This window comes from Eubalaena glacialis, chromosome 17 (genome assembly GCF_028564815.1).
Source record: "Eubalaena glacialis isolate mEubGla1 chromosome 17, mEubGla1.1.hap2.+ XY, whole genome shotgun sequence".
Taxonomy (NCBI): domain Eukaryota; kingdom Metazoa; phylum Chordata; class Mammalia; order Artiodactyla; family Balaenidae; genus Eubalaena; species Eubalaena glacialis.
The window spans coordinates 4,596,260-4,619,232 of NC_083732.1; the positions used below are offsets into that span (position 1 = coordinate 4,596,260).

Below are 22,973 nucleotides of genomic sequence, written 5' to 3' on the forward strand. Positions count from 1 at the left end.
ACAGTATTATTAATTCATTGCTGGAGATGGCACAGAAGTAAAACCAGAGTTAAAATAAGCCTCCCTACTGCATGATCATTACAGTCTTTATAGGTTTAAATTGCTTCTAGGTTGTACTTTGCCAAAGCCATTCCTGAATGAGACCTTGCACTCAAATAGTATTTGTGTTCTTTAATGAATCGAAGTGTAGCACAGTATCTTTTTAATGATTGCCACAAACGTTAACATTCTTTACTCATAAAGAACCATATATGACATAGAACTCAGCAAAATATCAGAGTAAAAACAAATTTTCCCTATAATAACTTTGACTTTTGTGACATTTTGCATGGGGAAAAATAAGTCTGCCCGACCTTTCAGCCAGAGCAAATAAGATGCCAATTGCCAAATTCACACAGTTAACTCTAGCAGCAGAAAATGAGATACAGTTTTGCGATCAAAATGCTAGTATAGTGTGGTGATGGCGTCAACCAAACTTGGAAAAATTCACATCCCAATTTCTATGGATGGAATTTTTCATGTCTAGGCTTCAAAAGAAAGGTTCATGATGTTACTGGAAAAGTACATGGTGAGTAAAGAGGGGACAGTCCCTCTTTGTTGAGGTAGGGACACAATATCAATGTCCCAGAGAATGTCACAAATTACAAAATAATACTTGAATAGTGTCTCAGATGTTCTAAGTTGCCTTGGGATGCATCTCCTTACTCCTCACATCTAGGCCTTTGGAAAGTACCATCAGCTTGGCCTCTAGAAGCACAGCAGCCTCCACCCATGCTCCCTGCAATCCAGTTCCACAGGGAGCGTTTAAGTGGGTTCGCCCTGCACAGCAAGCAAGAAGCAGCCACGTACTGAGGCTGCCTGGGCCTGCCCCGCCTGGCCCGGCTCCCTCCCTGGCCTCATCTCCTGTCGCTCACAGTGATCCCACTATGTGGCCCTCTTTCTGCTCCTTGAAGAGCAGAAAGTGCTAACCTCAGGGCCTTTGCACTTACCCTTCTCTTCCTGCAGCTCCCTCCCCTGAACCTTCTCGGGGCTAGCACTGTCATGTCATTCAGATCTCAGCTGCAATGTCCCCTCCTAAGAGAACCCTTCCCTAACTACTCAATTAAATTTACCCACCACACACGCACTCTCTCTGTTTTCTTTGCTTCATAGAAATAATTCTCTGAAATGACCTTGTTTGTGTATTTGTTCATGGTCTCTTCTCCACAACCTGTAGACTCCCCAAGACGGGGGACCCTGACCCTCTTGTTCACAGCTCTGTCTCCAGTGCCCAGATCACTGCCAGGAATGAGGTGGACCCTCAGTGAATATGTGTGGGATCTTCACAATTATCCTGATTTAATAATATGGCATTTCCCCTTCAACCAGGAAAGTTGGCTTCCTAAACCTTCTTATGCCTCTGCCTCTGTCTCTGCTTCTACCTCAGGAATCTACAGTTCACAGTTGATGTATTTTAAATTGTGGAGAAAAATAGAATAGGGAAAGAGCTGAAGGAAAGAGGGGTCCACAATCCCGAATTAGCCCGTAGGGTCTACATAAATATTCCACATAGACCAAGTTTAAGTAACAAAAGTAGTACACTAAATAAAAGAGAACCTAATTGCACTTGACATAACTTAGTAATTAGAGATTCTAAAGACTTCATTTCTGTTTTCTAGTCTGTGCTTCCTAGACTTTTTACAGACTCTCTTTCCCTTGCTCTTTCTCTGAGATGCATTAACGTTTCCCAATGTTCCCTATAAAAGGTGACTCTAAAATGATAAGGCTTTCATCAATCCACTCAAAAAAATAAATCATCTTATTTTATCATTAAGACTATTGCTTTGTATTTCCATATCCGGCCCATTTTCAACTATCCAAAGCACACTCACATGAGGCAACATGAAGTAATAACAGATTTTAGCCATAGAGTACAGAAGTTTGGTTTAAATGGGAGCCCTACCACTTCCTGGTTTTCATTTAACCTCACCAAGTCTCAGGCTCAATCTGGAAAATGGGAAAAACAACTAATTCACAGAGTTAATTTCGGGATGGAGGGGAAGAATATATGTAAAAGGGCTTTATGAATTGGGTATGGTTATAAATGGTATAGAATCATCATCATCGTCATTATCATCATCACCATCATCATTATCTTTGACCCAGATCAGACATTATTGGTGGTTTTTTAATCGGCATATAATATTTCTCTTTTCCCAGTACCCGTCACAAAAATAAATGAGGCTGTATAGCAGCAGTTAAGACATTGCTGAAGTCTAGCTGTGACGCTTAGTAGTTATGTGGCTTCTCTCCAGTTACCCAGTCTCACTAAGATCCAGTTTCCCCACCTGAAAAATGAGGAAAATTATTGTCTTTACCTCAGAGGCAGGAAAAAAGGATAAAATAAGAAAATGCCCATCGGGTTCAGTAGGGTATCTGGCACATGGTAAGCACTCAATTATCATTTACGTTAGTACCAAATTCTCTCAGGGTAGAAACTTGGGAAAGACGTGCTGTTCTATAAAAATATATATTAGAGTCCACAGTACCTCCAAAGCTATTTAAATCCTCTTGATTTTATGCATTTGAAGCGTTGCTTCTTCTACCCAAAGTGACTGAGTTCAACAGTAATGAAGTCACGCTCCCTCGAAGCTTTCTACCGAGATCCTAAACTTCCTGAACTCTTCACCTCGACATCCCTGGGATGGGCATACCCAGGCATCTTCTGAACTTAGACAGCTGCTGTTAGTACCTGATGATGCTTTCATCAATGTGTAAAACCACGAAGCAAATCCAAAGGTAATAAAGACACACATTATATTAGAAAACCCAATAAGTAGAAACCTAAATTCACTAAACAAATTACTTGTGGGGTATACACATTTCCAAAGAATCATTTGCTTTACAAAATGACTAATTATAGGGTTCTTTGCAGTAAAGAGTTCCTTGCAATACTGTGCAGCAATTAAGGGAACATCTTTATGAATTAGATGTACACGTAGCAATACCTATGGGTCTTAAAAACATGGCACTGGATGAAAAAGAAAGTAAAATATTTTTAATACAATGCCATTTAATAAACAAATGCATGCAAACAGAACAAATACAAGAACGAATGCCAGTTTCTTAGAATGTTACACATACATTCACCATGTGACCCAGCAATCCCACTTATAGTTATTTATTCTAGAGAAAGGAAACATACATTCACACAAAATCATGCATTTGAATATTTACAGCAGTTATATTTATTTATTTATTTTTTTCACACACACTGTATTTTATTTTTACAAGAGATAAATAGACTGACACCAAGCATTGTACATGGATGACCACAACAAAAGCAACAATGATTGCAATTACCAAACATGAAACACAGCAGTTATATTTATAATCACCAAAACATGGAGACAACCCAAATGTCCTTCAAAGGGTAAATGGATAAACAAACTGTGTGAGGTGAACGTGATAACCCCTACACTATGGAAGCCGGCCCAAACTGTGGTACTTCTATACAACAGAATACTACTCAGCGATAAAGAGAAGCGGTTGATTGATACAGGCAACAACTTAGATGAATCTCAAGTTGAGTGAAGAAAACCTAATCTCAAAATATTAAACACTGTATGATTCTGTTTATATAACATTCTTGAAATGTCAAAATTACAGTGATGGAGAACAGATCAGTAGTTGCCAGGGTTAGGTTTAGGGTTGAGTATAACTGTAAATGGGTAGCACAGGGAGTTTATTTAGGATAACCTTAGTCTGATTGTCATGACAAGTGTAATGAATCTACACATGTGATAAAATTTTATAGAGCTGTACACCAAAGAAAGAAAAATAGTGTGCCTATAAAAACTGATGAAAGCCAAAATAAGGTGTGTAGCTTGGTTAATAGTATTGCTCCAATGTCAATGTCAATATTCTGATTGATAATTGTAATATGATTATGTAAGATGTTATCCTTGGGGGATTCTTGGGGAAGGTCACTTGGGAACTCTCTACTATTTTTTCAACTTCTATGTGAGTCTAAATTTATTTCTAAGTGAAAAGTTTTTTTTTAAGAACAAATGCCAATTAAAAGAATGCATATTAAACACATTTTCATGGTTGCCTATGTGAAGAAAGAAATGGGGACCAGAGGGGGAGAGAGAAAGATATTCCAGAATCTATTTAAATACTTGATTTATAATTTTAAGGGGCGACATTGCAGTTCTCTATTACTAGATTATACACACCGTGAGGTCAAGAACTGTTTATTAGTCATTTCTGGATCTCTCAGTGACTAGCATAGTGATGTGTGTATATTAGGTTCAGAATGAACATTCATTCTACTGTTAAACAAATGAACTAGTGAACATATCTATTTCATAGCTGAACTCCATAAAGCAAACAATCCTAAATTTGCAAGTCTGTTTTAAATCTGTTTTAGTGGAAATGTTGATATTTTGTGAATGCATACTTTAACCATTACGCTTTATATTTAGGTCTAAAACATTTTTGTATGATGCAGTTTCGTCATGCCTAGCTCTTCCCCCAAAGTGGATGCAACTGCCATCAGTAAATTCAGGAATTCAGTGGAAATAGCAGATGGGAGACCAGTGTGATCTGAGAAGGGCCTTCGTGTCTCTTCCCATCAAGATTTTCCTTTCAACAGAAAAGAAATTATAGTTCCTAGAAATGTCCACATGGAGGTTTCTGGAATCCAACTGGAACTCTTGAATTAAGATGCCCCATTAATCAAATCACATTTTTTGTTTCACTAGTTTTTGTATTTTCCTCATGCTCCTCTTTCACCTTAAGTGGGCCTGCATGTAATTTAATATTCCTTCATGATATTTTCTGAATCAAGGCCATGTTTCTCAACTAGTAATTGCAGTCCTTAAATGTGTAATGAAGGTTGAGAAACGATCTTACTCCTTGTTGCCGGTTTATGCTGGGGAAGAGTGAAGACATTTAGGAAGAGCATATCATGTTAAATGATGACATGGAGAAAAGACAGAAGTTAGTGAAAGGGAGAGAGGGAGGAAGGAGGGGGATGGGAGAGAGAATTTGTACGTGGAGGTAGGGAGGTGATGGTAAAATAATGGGTTTTTCAGTAACTAGGTAGACATGAAGGGGGGTGCTCTGAAAAGTTCACATGATCTGAAAACATCATTGAACTACCTTGGAGGGAATTTTTCTAAAAGAAGACCCTTTGCTAGCTTTTCTCATCTCTGAATGCTGTTGTCATTCTGAGACTAGGACAAGTAGTTTTCTTATTCTTGACAGGAAAGGCAGGGTATTTTCCTCCCTGTCATATAAGAAAGTCAACCATGTGACTGTTGATTTCCCTGCTGCCATACTCAATAGGAAGTGTCTTCCTTTTGCTATGAACAGCATGTCTTCCGTTTTGTCTCTTGCCTGAGCTGGATGGAAACGAAAACTGATTACAGAAATAGGCTGGCTTGGCATGCCCTGTATGACAAACTTAATTGAGCAATAAGTTAAAAATGTAAGAATTTTGTTAGGCTTCATGAAAATAGAAAATCGTGTGGATTTGAGAGAGATCTCCTCTTAAAAATAAAAAAAGGATCTGTTTTTAAAAATGCTAATTGCTCTCCCAAATTTTGTTTTTAAATTCACATCTTTAATCTGGGCAACTTTCACTTACCTAGTTCCTCCTCCCGCACAATCCTTGAGGAAAAAAATAAAGCTCTAGATTCACTTCTGGCAAACATCTTAGCCTGGATCCACCAGAAAGCAGAGCCTGAGACAAGAGCCAGTGTGCATGTGGTTTATTTCGAGAGGTGGTTTCAGGGAGTAGGAGACAAGAAAGGAGGGACCACCAGCCCAGGATGCACTGTGGAGCTGGTCTCCACTGTGGGAAATGGGCTAGACACCCCCGGGTGAGGGGAGAGGGAGTTCTGATGCAGTGACTCCTCTGATCCTCCCTGGTCAAGGGTGGCCCCAAGAATGAGAAGTCCTGGGGCAAAGATTAGGAGGAAAGACCGCAGCTCCAGCAAGGTTCCACTCATTACCCCTGTATGAGGTCAATAAACTCAGCGACAGCTTAAGTAAAGTTAGACAGAGGCTGGGAGGCATGTCACATGGCAGCCATGGGGGTCAAGACAATCGCTTCTCGACACTTTCAAGCATTTTCATGCTTATTTGTGACAAAGTTAAATAATAAATAAATTGAACTCTCTCAGGCAGCTGTTGACAAGCAGATGGCTCCGTGTCAGGACCCAGAATAGGAATCTCAGCCTTGCCCTAGAGAATCTCACCCTTTAAAGCCTGCTCTGAACTACAGGTGTATCAGGTTCAACTCCATATTGAGGGAACGAGTTAGTTCTGATCCAAATAACATTTTAAAAAATTTTTATCGAGGTATAGTTGATTTACAATATTATATTAGTTTCAGGTGTACAGCTTAGTGATTTAGTATTTTTGCAGATTATACTCCATTAAAAGTTACTACCAAGACTTTCGTAAGACTTATAATGGCTATGAGTCCCTGTGCTATATGATGTAGCCTTGTTGCTTATCTACTTTATGTATAGTAGTTTGTATCTGTTAATCTCATACTCCTAATTTGTCCCTGCCCCCTTCCCTCTTCCCTTTGGTAACCACTAGTTTTCTATATCTGTGGGTCTGTTTCTGTTTTACATATACATTCATTTGCATTATTTTTTAGATTCCACATATAAGTGATATCATACAGTACTTGTCTTTCTTTGTCTTACTTCACTAAGCATAATATTCTCTAGGTCCATCCACATTGTTGCAAATGGCAGAATTTTGTTCTTGTTTATGGCTGCGTAATATTCCCCAGATAACATTTTGATATAAGATGAGCAAGTGGTGATTTAGGCGTAGGTAGCTGACACATTTTCCTGGACTGGAAACCTGAGGCTGCTTTATAACTTAAGATGCTGAAGTGGGTCTGGCTCTGTGTAGATAGCATGGATTTGGGGGACCAACAGAAATGGCATCTATGATCAGCTCAACTGCTTACTAGCTGTGCAACCTTCCTAAATGACCTCTGATGGTGAGGATTCCTCACGGGTCAAAGGGAGTAGATAGCACCACCTTCATTAAGGGTCTGAGAAGAAAAAGAAAATGTATATAAAGCATTTTACCCAGTGCCTCTGTGTTTTAGGTGGAAAGTTATTGTTAATTCCCTTTGTCTGATTATGTGCATTCATTCTCGAAAGCTGAAAACCAAAAGTAAACCTTGAAACTGCTCAGACACTGTCTTACCTCCCTCAGACGGGGTCCATGTACACCCCTCAGCTGCCATTCAAAACCACATTGGGAGTTCAAGTCAGGGTGGCATGGCACCTCCTTTTTTTAATGTCAGCAAGTTTAATTTAATTCTGGGCTATGGTAAAACAACAGAAGGGTGTAGGCAGTCTTTTGTTCTTTATGCAGTGTGCTAAAAATTACACGATAGACAGTAAATTAAGAAAAGCTGCCCTATAAGTTTCAATTAAAACTTACATTGGTTTTAATATTTAATATATCATCCTGAATCACATTTCCATAAACCACAATAGAAGTTCAGGCAAAGGCTGTAAGAACATGTTGGATTTTTACTACTATTATTTTTCCTCAACTAAAACCGTCCCCTAAATAAAGCGTGAAATCAGTCGAATTTTCCTCTATGACGTAAAACACAAAATCAAGTCTCATTGACCACTGATGTGGTTGAATTGAGTCCAAAGCACAATGCATGACTTTAGTTCATAAATTACTAGAAGAGCTCAAATTCTATCCTGAAAGAATGGGTGTACGTTCCCATTCTCTCTTGACTTATATTGTGATTTTAAAGAAAATTGGCTGGCAGGCACTAGTTGATAATAAAATATGATATGATGACACAAGAGAAAGGTCTGTGTGACAGAATACTCAAAGATGAGAATAACAACAAAAAAGGTTTTAAATACTTTATATGCTATTACATACACAACTGTCAATTGCCAGCCCACAGAGATGCATTTTCAGCTGAGCCTGTGTGATGTATGGTGTGTGTGTGGTGATGAGGTTGGTTCTTGACATACCCCGTGTGTGTGTATATATTTTATATATATATACGTATATATATACACACATATATGTTTGAACCTCATAATTCAGCTTTAAGTTTAGATTAATGAATTTACATTTAGACCGATGAGTTGGAAAGGAACAAAGAGAGAGAAAATACGTATCGCAGAGTAATCACCTTCAGGGACTTGTAATCTAGTGAGAGTCAAAAATAAATAGCACATGAAGCAACTCGACCAAATACCTATTGCATTGGCTATCACTCATCCGATGGCAGATGTCACTTACTGATACCAAGGAGCTCAAAGGCCAGCTCAGAATGCTTCCCAACTCAGTTATCTCCAATTGATCAGAGTTTGCATGCAAAACAAAACTATTTTTCACTCAAGAATTAGGGATCATGGGGTGTCCAGACTTTTGGTGCTGAGTGAGTTCAATAGAATCTCAGAGCGTAAGAATCACTGTGGTAGGAAGAGAGGTTAGGAAAAGCTTGAGCTAAGCCTGGAGGAGTGGCACTTGGACTTGGCTGGACACTTGGTGCAGGAGGACAAATGTGAACAGACACCAAAGGAAGAAGGACAAAGGGCAGGCAGGGAGGGGGGAGCAGTCTGCACGGGTCACGTGTGCCTTTCCATGTGAGAAGATAACCTGTAACGTCGGACTTGATAAGAGAAAGTGTGGAGAGCCCAGCAGAGGAAGTTGGGAGCCATCTGGGGGCCGCTGGCACTGATGCGATGTGAGTGGTATTTTGGAGGATTTACGTCCAGAGGAAGAGAGTGCACCATTGAGGGTGCTGCTATGAGCCTGTGATGTGACCAAGAGGAGGATTTGAGTGTAAGTAGCTTATTTGAAGGCAATTCTAGGAAGCACTGGTAGGGATGGGGACGTGGGACCGGGAAGGGAAGACAGTCAGAAGGGTGGGTGTCAGTGAGTAGGTCGCACTGTGGGCCTCGGGGACTCAAGCCCCCCAGGGACTCACTTCAGAATTACAGCACCTGAGGCAGCTGGGGTATTTTTCCAACCGTACCTCTGGTCATTGGCAGAGGACTGACCCAGGGCATTCCCTCCTCAGCCCTTCCAAGCTGCCTGCATAGGGGTCAAGAGATAACCCTCATCTCGTACCAGAGCATGGGTGACAAGGGGCCATGGACAGGGATTCAACTCGCCATGAAGCTTCCCCAGATTCTCTGTGTTTCCCAGCCATTTCTGGCTACTCTATAAAGATGGACTTTCTAAACATATCTGTGTCATTTTGGTCAGCATATCCACTGAGAAAAGGCAACCAAAATTGCATCTAGGATTAGACATCACGGAAACCTTATCACATTAATTCCAAGCCCCTACCGTTCAACTTTCTCCTAGGAGTTTGAAATAACCCCGGTGCCCCCTTAGGTAGGCTCTGGGAAGGGACAGACCCCCTGAGCACTCACCCTCCCCGAGAGAAGCTGGATGCCCTGTCCCGAGGTTGCCTGATGTACTCAGGTGTGGTGCCTTTTAAGTAAAGCCTTCTCAGTGGGCATCAAACCCAAGCCCAGTGAGGAGGTGCAGCATGCTTAGTAAGGCTGGCACAATCTCAGTGTAAGCAAGGGTGAGCCCATCTTGTGGCTTTAAATTCTAAAATGACTCCCAAGTCATCGTTAAGTGGGCCTGAATTTGAGACTCTGATCCCATGGCCTACCCAAGATCTCCCCTTGGATATTGAAAAACATTTCAAAATTACCACGTGTGAAGTCCATCATCATCCAATAATCTGCTCATTGCAGTAAATGGCAGCTCCATCTCCCTGGTAGCTCAGGGCAAACAGCTTGGAATCAAGATTGCTTCCTCTTTCTCTCACACCCACATCTGATCTGGCAGCAAGTTCCATTGGCCTTAACTGCCAAATACACACCCAGAATCTGCCTCATTCTCCACCGCTACTATCCAGATCCAAACAATATCACTTGCAAGGTTATTGCAATAACCGTGCTGATTCTACTCTGCTTCCCTTCATTCTATGCTCAGCACAGCTGTCAGAGGAACCTCGTGGCCAGATTGTGTCCCTCACCTGCTCAAACCTGCAAATCGCTTCCTTTCTCACTGATACAGTCCGCACAGAGCCCACCAGGCCCTCTGACCAGACCAGACCCTCCCATTTTCCCTTTTACTCCTCCCCCTCCCCCGCTCACACCCATCTACCTGGTGCTCCTGGGATGAACTCAGCACATGCCCACCTCAGCCCCTTGGACCTCCTGTCCTTTCTGCCTGGAATGTTCTTCCTCAGGTTTTAAGTGGAGATGGCTTATTTCCTCTCCTTCCTTTGAATTTTGACCCAGATTTCATCTCTCCAGGGAATTTCCCTGGCTATATAACTTAATTGACAAGCACCCTGACATTCCTCATTCCCTTTCCTGGCTTATATTTTCCTTGGCACTTAGCATGAGCTTTTATATTTTACCTTCTACTTGTTTATCTTGCTTATTGTCTGTCATCCCCCACTGTGATGTAAGTCTGTACATGTTTTATTCCCTGCTCTATTCCCAGAGCCCAGAGGAGTGCTGTCTCCAAATAAATGCTCAATAAATACTTGAGTGAATGAATGAGTAAAAGAGTTCATTGTTTTAGATGAAGGGGACTTTCCTTTTGGAAACACTGAACTTTTTGTATGTGGGTACAATTCCTAGGGCACCATCTCCATAGTTATTAGCTTGGTACATGGTCATGGACGTTTTGACTGGGGTCTTCCCAAAAGGGACGCTACATGTTGTTAGACTACTTAGGTGGAGGACCAGCCCCCTGCCATGTTTAGCACTTTGTTTTTTTCACATCCCATTCACTAAATTTTTGCAGCCAATTGTGGTAGGACAATTTTCTCTGGGTTATTAAACACAGTTGAGAACACAGATTGCTGAGCAAATAGGATAAGGAAATAATTGTGTCTATGATGATGGGGAAAGGTCTTCTCCCCATCCTAACTCATCTCCATGAGCCACTCTGGACTGTATTCCATGTAAGCCCTCGCCAGGAGGGAACATTCCAAGCTTAGAACAAGTGCTAGCTGTCAGCACGAGAAGCTCCTCTGCTTTCCTCCTCCTGAGCTGATAGCACAAACTACAAAACTCTGGCCCGAGGAGCCTTTCAGCTCTCTGCTCTTAGAAATTCGGTGCTCAGGGTCAAACCAGCCAGTGTAAGCTTGGAGCAAGCGAACATTTAGTGTTCTCCTCTCAGCATCTGGCCACACGAGACACAGTTGATGCCTCCACGGACAGTGAGGCTGCTGGGCAAAAGGCTGGGCATCTGCCACCCACGACGAAGCTCTGCTACGCACCAGAATGAGGTATTTTAGACCCAGTGAGTGCAGACCTACAGTCCTTCTGTTCCCCATCTTTTCACAGCACTATGTTTTATGTGGTCTAATTCTGCCAAGATTCTGGAGAGACGCAACTTGAATCTCTTCTTCCCCTAGAATGGATGAATAAATAAATAGACAATAAAATTCTAATAAGACGACAATATGAACAGTAATAAAGTGTCTGAAGGAGAATGCAAAATCGTTGTGTTTGGACCTGAACAACTCTAAGAGTCCGGTGGTGCTGGTGAAATCGATCCCTGTAATGTACATCTGCTCATGGACCTTTCAGGCAGGACCCCAGCCCACCCTGGGCTGTAACGTGGTACCCTGACCTGCCTCTCCTTCTCTCTTCCCTCCCAACTTGGTCGCCCAATGGATGTGATGGGTCAGATGCCCCAGGCCTGTGGATTTTTCAGCCAACTTTTAAAAGTATAAATGGCCATAAGTCTGCTCAAGTGAAGGATTAAAAAGCGGCAAGGCAATCTCTTGTCTTTTAAAAAGAATAAAACATTATACACATGCACACAACGGAACTTTCCTCATTTGTCATAAAATCAGTCAATTCAACAGGGCTGAGGATAGAAGTTCTGATTCTGTCACAGTCACTATTTCCTGAGTAATAAGACCAAATAGTCTATTAATCTGTTTTTTTAAACATAGTTAATAATTTCTACTAGTATTCTTTTAATCTTTTGAAGTCTTAAGTTATACCATGTCGGTATTATGTCAAATAGCAGTCACTGCTATATTAGCTCCAAGCCGCCCGTCTCCATTTTAACACATTGTTTACTATTAAAATATTAGTACATTGATTTTACTATGAAATATTAGTATATTGGGACTCTAAGGAAAAGAATAATTGGGGGAGAAATGCTCCTTTTATTCTCTCTGAAGGCTGGGTACCATTCGCCATGAGGTGTTCAGAGTGAATGAAGAATCTTCCTTTCAAGTTCAATAACTTTCTCATCTGTTTTAGCTGAACTTACTAAGTAGCCCCAGGGTCCCTGGTCACACTGCCCATTACAAGGAAAATTATTTGGTGGAGAAAAAAATTCTATTATTTCCTACTCTAGGTTTGAGGAATACATGAGAACTTGTTTATGTAATAAGTATCATTATGAAAGGCATGCATGAAAATTAAACAAAACAAAAATAACCATATCCCATAGGTAAATTTTATTTTCAGAGAAGACTAAAAATAAAATCAATAAAAGGATCTTTTTATCAAACACAAGATGCCAACCAAGTATATGTAAGCTTTCACATTGTGTAAGCTCATACTGTATAAGAATGCTCTATGCCATGATAGAAGCTCTTAATATCTTGATAGCACTAGAGTACTATTCTCCTCTGAGAACCCAAATTAATTCTAATTATCTGAGCAAGAGAGAGAGGTGAGGGAAATACAGCTCACAGGTCAGATACATGCAGAGAAAGCCAAAGCCTCTTTAGTCTAAGAGGCAGTGTTGCTTTGGGGAGAAAAATAAAAGTATCGTGAGTGAGGAAAAGGTGTTGAGGTTCTTGTCCCATTGGAGGATTTCTGGGAGACCCCGAGGATATTCTCCATCTCTCTTTCCTTATCGCAAATATCCATGAAAAGCACAGGAGAGGCACGACACGCGCACGCGCACTGGAGCGCTTAGGGGCTCTGGGTGAGAGGTGATCCCCAGGACGCTGTGAGGGGATGGCTCTGCAGCGCGGGTGACAGCTCACCCCGGTCCCCTCGGGTCAGGGTGGCTCAGGCTGACCTCTCAGGGCTGTGACCCCTCATGCTTGGGTCAACCATAAGGTCAAGCAATGCATTCGTTCCCTCCTAACGCACATTTTTCCCCCCTTGGAATGATTGATGGGAAATAGAATCTAATTTTAAAAGAATAGCCACTAGGAAATTTTCCACCGTAGAAATATAGGGCAGAATATTGTCATTTTTACTGTTACTGGCATAATGGAGACAACAGAAACTTGATGTTCCGGTGTCAAAATAAGGTTTTGTGGTCACGGCTGTTGTTTAAAATATTCAATACAGAATATTTAAGATGACAAACCATACAATTTCGTTCCTTGTCAGTGCCTACTGTTGAGTGAGAGAGAGAGATAGATGATCGATAGACAGACATATGTGTGTGTATTATGAGCTACATATAGTGAATGTATATACATATATAATAGTTAAAGCTTTGCTTGTAGCCAGGCCACAGAAGAAAATACCAGTTGCTGGAATCAGTGTTTATTTATGTTGTTTCTTTAAAGGTCTACTGCTCAGATTTTACTCTGCATTTTTCAGATAGTAAAAATAACAGCTGTTAACCTGTTTAATGTGCTATAAGATAGAGAAAGAAAATGCAACCTTAGAATATATATGCATAACATCCTCATAGCTGTTAATGATTTCTGATTCAGCTCTATCAGTAGTTAACATTTGATCAAATATTATTTAAGGACTGAGGTATTCCTCATAAATAGGGACTATCTGAAACTTGTTATATACATCTCATTTCCCCACAAGTAATGTAAAGATTATCTCAATCACATTAAATTGTAGATGAAATACATACTAGATATATAATGCTTGACATGCTGAATGTTTGGAATTTTCCTCCCAAGCTTATCACTTTTGCCGTATTATGTTTAGGTCTGAAGTTGGTAATGTGAGGGGCTGTGAATTTAGTCCAGGTTGATCTTTGCACCTGGAAAATATTGATGAAAAGGAGCTGAGAATTGAAATGCAATTTACATCTTCAGAAAATCAGTGGACTAGATTTTGTGTAGGTATGTGGAGGGTGTGGGTTACCTGTGGGTGTCTGTGTGTGAGGTATGGTAGGGAGTTATGTAGATGTGTTTGTGTGTCTACATCTTCAGTGATGCTGAGGAAATTACAAAATTAAGATATTCTTAGGAATGAGATTATGTTGATAAGGTTGGTGCAGAATTCCTGGTGTCATTTTGTGATGTAAGGAAAACCCTATCTTCCATGAGCATGCTCTACAAGACGATAAATAAGAATGACCCTATCAGAAAATGAATGAGTCATACAGTAAAGATGGCAAACATCTTCTGAATGCGTTCACCTCAGAGGAGGAGTTGGGCACACTGACATTTCAGAGTGGGGTTTATCGGGAACATCTCCTGTCAGCAGGAATGAGGGCTGTGTATTTAAGCCACTACCCTCTCGTACTTACTGCATACTTCATCCTCGATGACGAAGACTTGAAACTTTTTTCCTTCTGAAATGAAGGAAATTCATTGGTAATTATGCTAAAATTTTAACCATAAATATGGCTTTTTCTAAATCCTCCCTATATGAATGTCTTTTCATTGACATCAACTTCCTTGGTCCCCTATGCCTGTTGGGTGTTATTTGTCTTTTTATTAATACAGCAAAGCAGAATCCTAAGAAAAAGAACCTTAGTGACCCCTCCAAGCCCCACCTGGACCCCACGCTGGATCCCTTTGACACTCAGGAGGTGTAGAAACTACCTTGTTTCCCAGCAGAGTGGTGACCTTCTGCATCTGACCTCGGGAAGAACAGGCAAAGGCCAAATCCAACGTGATGGAAACACTCCCCAGAATAAAATGCCTAAAGGAAACAAGAAGAACTGAAGACATAAAACCACCTGAATTTTTAGGGTCAAAGAGATGGCCTTATAGATGAGCCCAGAACACCAATAACCTTGGTGTGCAGTGACATCCCTGCACATCATGAACCCAGCACGTGCACGAGACACGTCTTCTTGTTTAGCACTCACACAGCCGTGAAGGAGGTACGGTTCTCTCCACCTTCAGATAAAGAAACTTGGATCAGAAGCTAAGTGGCCATAAGAATCAGAGGGGAGAAAATACTTCCCAGTTAAATCATAATAACACAGATGCCAAGGAGACAAGACTGCTTGGCCTTTGTCTTCAAGTATGCAAAGGGTCGTTTTCCAGGGAAAGGCCATCAGCCATCCTCCCCTCCCCCGGAGTAGACACGTGTTATAATGCGATGTGAAGGATCTGGATTAGACTAGGAGGGCAGCTCACAACCATGAACTTCTCGACTCTGTCTACCCAGTAGATGGCTGCCAAGAACCATTCAAAAGCTAACTTGTGGGCTTCCCTGGTGGTGCAGTGGTTAAGAATCTGCCTGCCAATGCAAGGGACACGGGTTCGAGCCCTGGTCCGGGAAGATCCCACATGCAGCAGAGCAACTAAGCCCGTGTGCCACAACTACTGAGCCTGTGTGCCACAACTACTGAAGCCCGCGTGCCTAGAGCTCGTGCTCTGCAACAAGAGAAGCCACCGCAGTGAGAAGCCCGCGCACCGCAATGAAGAGTAGCCCCCGCTCGCCGCAACTAGAGAAAGCCTGCACGCAGCAACGAAGACCCAACACAGCCCAAAATAAATAAATAAATAAATAAATTTATTTTTTTAAAAAAGCTAACTTGTGGAGTCACATATCAAGGCGTCCCCTCGGCATCTCTGACCAGCACTGTAAGTTCCCAGACTCCCCTGGTGGGTTGGATGGAGCACGGTGGAAGCATCTTGTCAGATTCACTGAGTGAAGGTGCAAAAGCAGCCATGATGAGGGCCCTTCATGGAAGGCAGACAGCACAGGCTCACGTTGCCATCACAGCGGTCTATGACCAAGGGTGCAATTCAGCGCCTCCCAAGTTTCTTCGGTCCTGATTTTGATTCAGGGACATCTTACACAGCTGTCCCTCGTTGGGGGCCTCTTTGTCTCCTGGGGTTCAGTTGCAGACCTGAGGCCTCACGTCTACCACATCATTAGTTCTCACCAAAGGGATTGCAACTTCTTACAGAATATTTCTGTTTTAAAACCTCTTCCCTTTTTGAAACTCACCTAAGGGTGCTTAACACAAGAAGTAACTCCAGGGCTCCTGTCCTGGTAGCTATTAAAAACACAAACAAACCAAAACACCTGCACAGAAGAGTTAACTTGACAGTTTTGCTCCTGTTTCTGGAACACAATGACTTTTCACTGGAACACAAGTCCTTCTTCATGTCATTCTAAATTTCTATGGAAAAGAACTCATGAGCTTATTCTTTTATATTTATTTCTCAATTCCCTATGCAGTTTACTAGATTAAAAGACACAATAGTCTAGCTTCTTTGAATAATCCCTCATCTGTCCCCATGTGTTAGAACTGAATGACAAATATGACCGGTCTTCCTTTGCTTTCTGCATTGATGTTCTGTCTCTAGAACAGCTGGTATTACCAGTTAGTAGAGGGGTGTTTGGGGCTGTTTGTCAACGTGGACAAAATTCCCTGCCCTGAGAAGTAAATTATTATGAAACCAGATCTCCCTGGAGTCAAACCTCTGGGGAAGCACGACGTGGAATTGCATGATACAGGTCAAACGTGGAACAAGAGCTGAAGCCCTGAAGACCTCTCTCAGGGACTCGCTCTACAACTGGAGGGCTGGTGTCCGCACAGCCCACACAGGAGATAGCCGTGGCAGAGGGGAAAGAACGTGACACTGAAGTACAAATGTGTGTTTTCATCCCCCATTCACGTGGGGCAACTTTTTCTTACCACGTGGTGTGAGGAACCGGTGGGAACAGTTGTGACTCATGGTCCGCATTTCTACGCACACTCATTGGGCCTCTTCCCTTCCAACCTTCCCTTCCGGCAGCTGATAAAGAAGATGGTGAAAAAAAAATAATAATGTGACAAAATGTGGTAAACCATTTACATATTGACAAGATGGAAGAGAACCAATTGTGATCGCAAAGCCTCTTTATTGTCATCGGGTTTTTTTTGTTTTTTTTAAAAATTTACTTATTTATTTATTTATTTTTGGCTGTGTTGGGTCTTCGTTTCTGTGCGAGGGCTTTCTCTAGTTGCGGCAAGTGGGGGCCACTCTTCATTGCGGTGCGCGGGCCTCTCACTATCGCGGCCTCTCTTGTTGCGGAGCACAGGCTCCAGACGCGCAGGCTCAGTAGTTGTAGCTCACAGGCCTAGTCGGTCCATGGCATGTGGGATCCTCCCAGACCAGGGCTCGAACCCGTGTCCCCTGCATTAGCAGGCAGATTCTCAACCACTGCGCCACCAGGGAAGCCCCCTATTGTCATCGTTTTTCAGAGCACAAACTTGAGAAAAGCCCAAGCTGACTGAGCTGTGGGCGTAAGACTCCTGATGTCCATCACTGCTGATTTAGACAAAGTAGAAAACTCTCCTGATATTGTGTAATACTCCTAATAGAGCTAATGTCCGTTAAATAGCATAAACCATTGTGTGCTTCCAGCTGGAAGCAAAAACTGATATGATGTAGGCTCTTGGTCCGTCTCATGAAAATAACTAATTATAGAGAAATAGAATTTGAGACTTTCCCCCCAATTCAATTTAACACACTTTGGTGAATCCCAGCGTGAACAGAAAATAGTGCTCAATGGTGAGCTTCAGTGATGAGTGAGACCCTCCAGCCTTGGAGGTCTGGAACAGAAGCCAACACAGAAACAGATAAACCCACCCAGTGAGGTAGCTCCCGTGTTGGCGGCATGCACAAGTCGGGTGCAGGGAAGGATTCTCGGTTGGGGTCATCAAGGAAGGTCTTCTGAGGTGAGATACATTAGCAGAGTTTTAAACCACAACTGTAAGTTTCCCTAGTGGAGAAAAGAGATAAGGTCATTCTAAGAAAACGTAATGTGAATGTGCAAAATGCATTTCAGGCCAAGAGTGCTACATATGCAAATACACTTCTTATCAGAATGCAGGGCATTTTCCCCATCTTTGTGTCTTTACATATGTAGTTCCCTTGGGCTTTTTTGGAAATTTTTGCATGTTCTGAATTTTTAAAATTCTGAAATCTTTTGTACATTCATGTTACCCATATATATAATGCTTGTATAAGTATATATTATATATATAATGCGTGTGTTTTGGGGTAACCTTGGAATTTTTAAGTAGTCAGATAAAATTATTGTAAGGACTTTGACTTTCTGGTCAACTTTCTTTAAGCAAGAAGGCAACCTTTGTATTCAGTGATGTATAGGTGTTAAACCAGCCCCTGCGGCTCTGGTAACCCCTACCTTCCCCCCTGCCACTGTTGTGTGCCGTAATACTGTGATGGGAAAACAAAATCACCTTTTATTTCTGTTCCAGAATCAAATTTTCAAATATTATTCATGGAAGGAATGAATGAAATGGGACACAAAGGAAAATATACAAACCAATTTCACATAAATCAGTAAAAACTGTGGCAAAGTAGCTTAGGAATGTTGACCTACAGTCAACTTGATCAAGACACTTATAGCAGAGGAAAGCTTTAGATTCACAGGGAGGGAAAATATAACATAAATCCATATTATTTTTTTAATTTTTAATTTTTATTTATTTTTAAAATTTTTATTTTATACTGGAGTATAGTTGATTAACAATGTTGTGTTAGTTTCAGGTGTACAGCAAAGTGATTCAGTTATATGTATACATGTATCTATTCTTTTTCAAATTCTTTTCCCATTTAGGTTGTTACAGAGCACTGAGCAGAGTTCCCTGTGCTGTACAGCAGGCCCTTGCTGGTTATCTATTTTAAATATAGCCGTGTGTACATGTCAATCCCAAGCTCCCAATCTATCCTTCCCCCCACATTCCCCCCAGTAACATAAGTTCATCCTCTGTGTCTGTGAGTCTGTTTCTGTTTTGTAAATAAGTTCATTTGTGTCATTTTTTAAGATTCCGCATAGAAGTGATACTGTTACGCCACTCAAAAGTCAATTCTCGAGAGACAAGTGTTGGTAGGAAAGGAAAGGTTGCTTTATTTCGAAGGCCAGCAACCAGGGGGAAGGGCGGACTCCTGTCCAAAGGCCGACTCCCCCACTGACAATCAAGGAGCAAGAGCTTTTATAGGCGGAGGGAGGGGGCTACATGCAGAAACAGCACAGGCAGCTCTGACAGGCATCTTGAAATTGGTCATCGGCGGTCTGACCAGCGTCATCTCGATTGTTTTAGGTACAGGTAATCTTCAGTTCCAGGGTCGGTTTGTTTCCATTTCTTTGAGGCCAATTCTTGGAATTGTGGCAGCTTATGTCATGGCTACAGCCTGGTGATCATGTAGTTACCTTCTTCCACCTGGAGGGGGTTTCAGTATCTACAAGACAGCTCACAGGATACGGCTCAGAATGTTATCTATAGCCCTTAAGGAGGAACTACAGGTCCTTGACTTTGCTTCAGGACTAAACTATTATTATTTGGTCTCCTTGGACTGTTTTCCTTGGTTTCTGCATTTTCTCACTTCTCTGATTAAACTTATTCTTTGGCTAATTTTCTTCCACAGACAAAAGGCAGGCGGAGGACATGGGGGGGCGGGGCAGGGGGGAAGAACAGTAGGGTCCTGCTCCGTTTCAGTATCATGTGGTATTTGTCTTTCTCTGTCTGACTTACTTTGCTTAGTATGATAATCTCCAGCTCCATCCATGTTGCTGCAGGTGGCATTATTTCGTTCTTTTTAATAACTGAGCAATATTCCATTGTATATATACATATTACATTTAGAAGTAATTAAAGTTCCAAGTGCTGTGAAGGAGAAATTGAAGCATGTTCAGAGAGTGACCAGGGTGTCAGGGGACTTGGGGGGTCATGGGACACCTGGCTGGGGACACTAGGACTTATGTAAGGGAGGGGAGGAAAGTGGAAATCTCTGGGGACTCTTAGGTGTCTTCCAGTATTAGAAAGGTTGTGTAGAAAAGGTGAATTGGATTTGTTCAATGTGACCCTCAGGGGATAAACCAGAAGCAAAGATGTTGCAGGAGCACCAGTTTCAGAAACTCCCTCCCTAACAGCGCTGGCCTGTTACCCAAGGACCCGATCTTGAGGACTTCATCACTATTCATAAGGAATGAGCACATCATGACCCAAAGAACAAGAAAGCCAGAGCACTAATTAGATCAAGGACTGTGTCACTTTACTATCTTTGTAGTATCTATACCCTCTTGTCTTTTCTCTCCATAGGATAATTTGACTTCTTTTTCTTGGTATTAAAGAACAAATACAAGTTTGTCAGAATCAAATGTGATGACCATTCAGAGACAGCATCTTTCACACCCAACGGGAAATGGCACTGGCTCTCAGGATTGCCAAGCTTGTTTTCATTCTCATGCTTTTCCAAACACTTTTGGAAAATTAATATGCAATACTTAAGATTACCACATTGGTGATTATTATCAGGAAATTTTCTTCAAGCAGTGGGGTAATTTTATTATGGATTCAATACACTGTTTTTTTCTTCTTTTGTATAGCTTTGAAATTTTCAATAGTAAAAGTTTTTTAAAAAGGCATCAGGAGGGTTTACAAACACATATGTCCTGGAACTTGACTTGCATCATGCCCTTGGGGACATCCATCTGCTGAGGACCACTGAGCACATGGTGGAACTGACCAGGAAGGGTGTCTGTAGATTATCAAAGTAGCAAACCCCTTCTACACCTGTGTCTCACCTCCCTCTTCATATTACAATGCAATGGAATGCCTTTAATGAAGATGAAAATTGCAGTGACTCCTCAAAGTGAACCTTTAAGAATAAGGGCCAACTTGGGGCCTTAAGTGATAAGCCACTAAGGTAGTTGTTTCCTGGATGTGCTTGCAGACATATGGTGGTTGCAGAAGAGAAAAAACAGCCCTGGTGCTTGAAGGATTAGTTATCACTCCGGTCTTTCTTTTTCTCTGTGTTTCCTTTCTAGGTATTTCCACACGATATACCTAGGCATTCGAAGTCGACAGAGCGGAGAGAATGAGCGGTGGAGGTTTTACTGGAAGATGGTCTACGAGTACGCGGACGTGAGCATGCTGCACCTGCTCGCCACCTTCCTGGAGAGCGCGCCCCAGCTGGTGCTGCAGCTCTGCATCGTCGTACAGACTCACAGCCTGCAGGCCCTCCAAGGTAAGGGCTTGCGATTCACTTTCTGCATTTGGGGAAAGGTGGTCGGCTCCTTTTCTCACAACCCGACGACCGTTCCAATACCCTTTGACGCAGGTCACGGTGCTCCGTGTTATTGTCGGCCGCTTGACACCTGTATTTGTGAATGATGCCTATTTTCTTCTTCGCCATCACTTATCATGGGTAATTTACTGAAAGACTTTTTTGCCCTCAAGCTGCCCTCCCAGTAGGAAAAAATATCCTTATGATTTTACACTTGCTCAATATGAGAACAGAATCCACTGAAGCTTTCTGGCTTGTACGATAATTTCCAAAAATTTGAAAAAAGACCTATAGCCCTCTCTAATGTTGTATGTATATTAAATGTTACATATATTATATACATTTTATATATAAATTTATATATATAATACATATTTGAATATTAGGGTAATCGCCACCATTTCTTTTTGATATTAGGACACAAAAGGAGAGAGATTAAAGGAAATGATAAAGATTACCTTAATATTTTTAAAAAGAAGGTCATATGGGAAAATGTTGTCAGTAGTTAATAATGTATTGTTTATGTAGTACTAGGTTTTATAAAATGAATATTACAGTCAGGTTAATATTTTTGGGTTTTGCCGTCTTGTTTGATCATCTCATCAGTAAGACGATTCCATTGATAACAGATCCGCCCTGGCGTTTCCTTAGGGCCTGCTGCTGAAATCTTTTCTAGAAGCAGATTAGACAGACCAGTGGGTAGACCGGTGACTACATGGGTGGGGGAGGATGGATAGGTAACATTTTCTGCATAGTTTCCTGGTAATTTGTCAATCCTGTAACTAAACCGATGTTGTTAAACAGGTAACATTCTGTAATGTGCTCGTTTTGTTTCAGTCTCAGCAGAGCCTTGCTGTGACTTGCTGTATGTACTGGGCCATCCTCTAATCTGATCTGGTTGGTCTGGGGAATCTCTACAAGGTCCTTATCACTTTTTATAGCAAGGAGCACATAAGGCTGGGCTGGGTACTTTACTAATTGGAGGGAGGGGGAGGCGTATTACAGGAAAAGAGAGATAGACTGTGTGCTGGTAGCCAGTGGCCCACTGATTTATGAATTCCTGGCCCAGCCCTGGTTGCACACGAGAATAGCTTCAGTCCAAGAAGTTTGAGAAAGGAGTCAAAAGAGGTCTATGGGGTGGGAGTCTCCCATGCTAGTAAGCAAAATGGAAGAACGAGAAAATGGGTGTTAGCACAGAAGCAGAGGAGAAAGGCTTGGGGGAGGCGAGCTTTATCCACCTCCCCCATGTGAATTATCCGTGGACGAGCCTCTTCAGACGTGAGACACCACACACTACAGAGGGAGGCTCCGGCTTTGCTTATCTCACTTCCTCGCTGTGAGACCTGGTACAAGTCACTTAACCTCTCTGGGTCCCAGTTTCTCAAACTAAACTAGATGATCTCCAAACTCCTTGACAGTGCTATTCTACTGCTGCGTCTGTGAATGCTCAGAAAACTTACGGGGCCAGGCATATGCATCAGGAGGTGGTCTGTACGTGAGGATACAAATTCAAAGTCAACATCAAATTGAATCTCTGTCCAATTCTCATCTCCAGAAGAACTTGGCACCCCCCTTGGTATAGTTACACACCTGAGAACTCTCTGGAAGAGAAAACCCCAGGCACAAGTGAGGAGTGTGGCAAGCCACCTTCCTGTGTGGCCCGAGATCCTGAGGGTCTCTGCTAGTTTCCTAAAAGATCTGCAACATCACAGAGAAGTTT

At 41.9% G+C, this 22,973-nt stretch overlaps 1 protein-coding gene across 1 annotated transcript in view; it reads left to right on the plus strand.

Moving 5' to 3' along the window:
• XKR4 (XK related 4) overlaps positions 1-22,973 on the plus strand; it is a 353,016-nt gene that overhangs the window by 197,563 nt on the left and 132,480 nt on the right. The window contains exon 2 of the mRNA XM_061172074.1: positions 21,015-21,214. Within this exon, the coding sequence (XP_061028057.1) occupies positions 21,015-21,214 (200 nt within the window). The remainder of the gene's footprint in view (positions 1-21,014; positions 21,215-22,973) is intronic.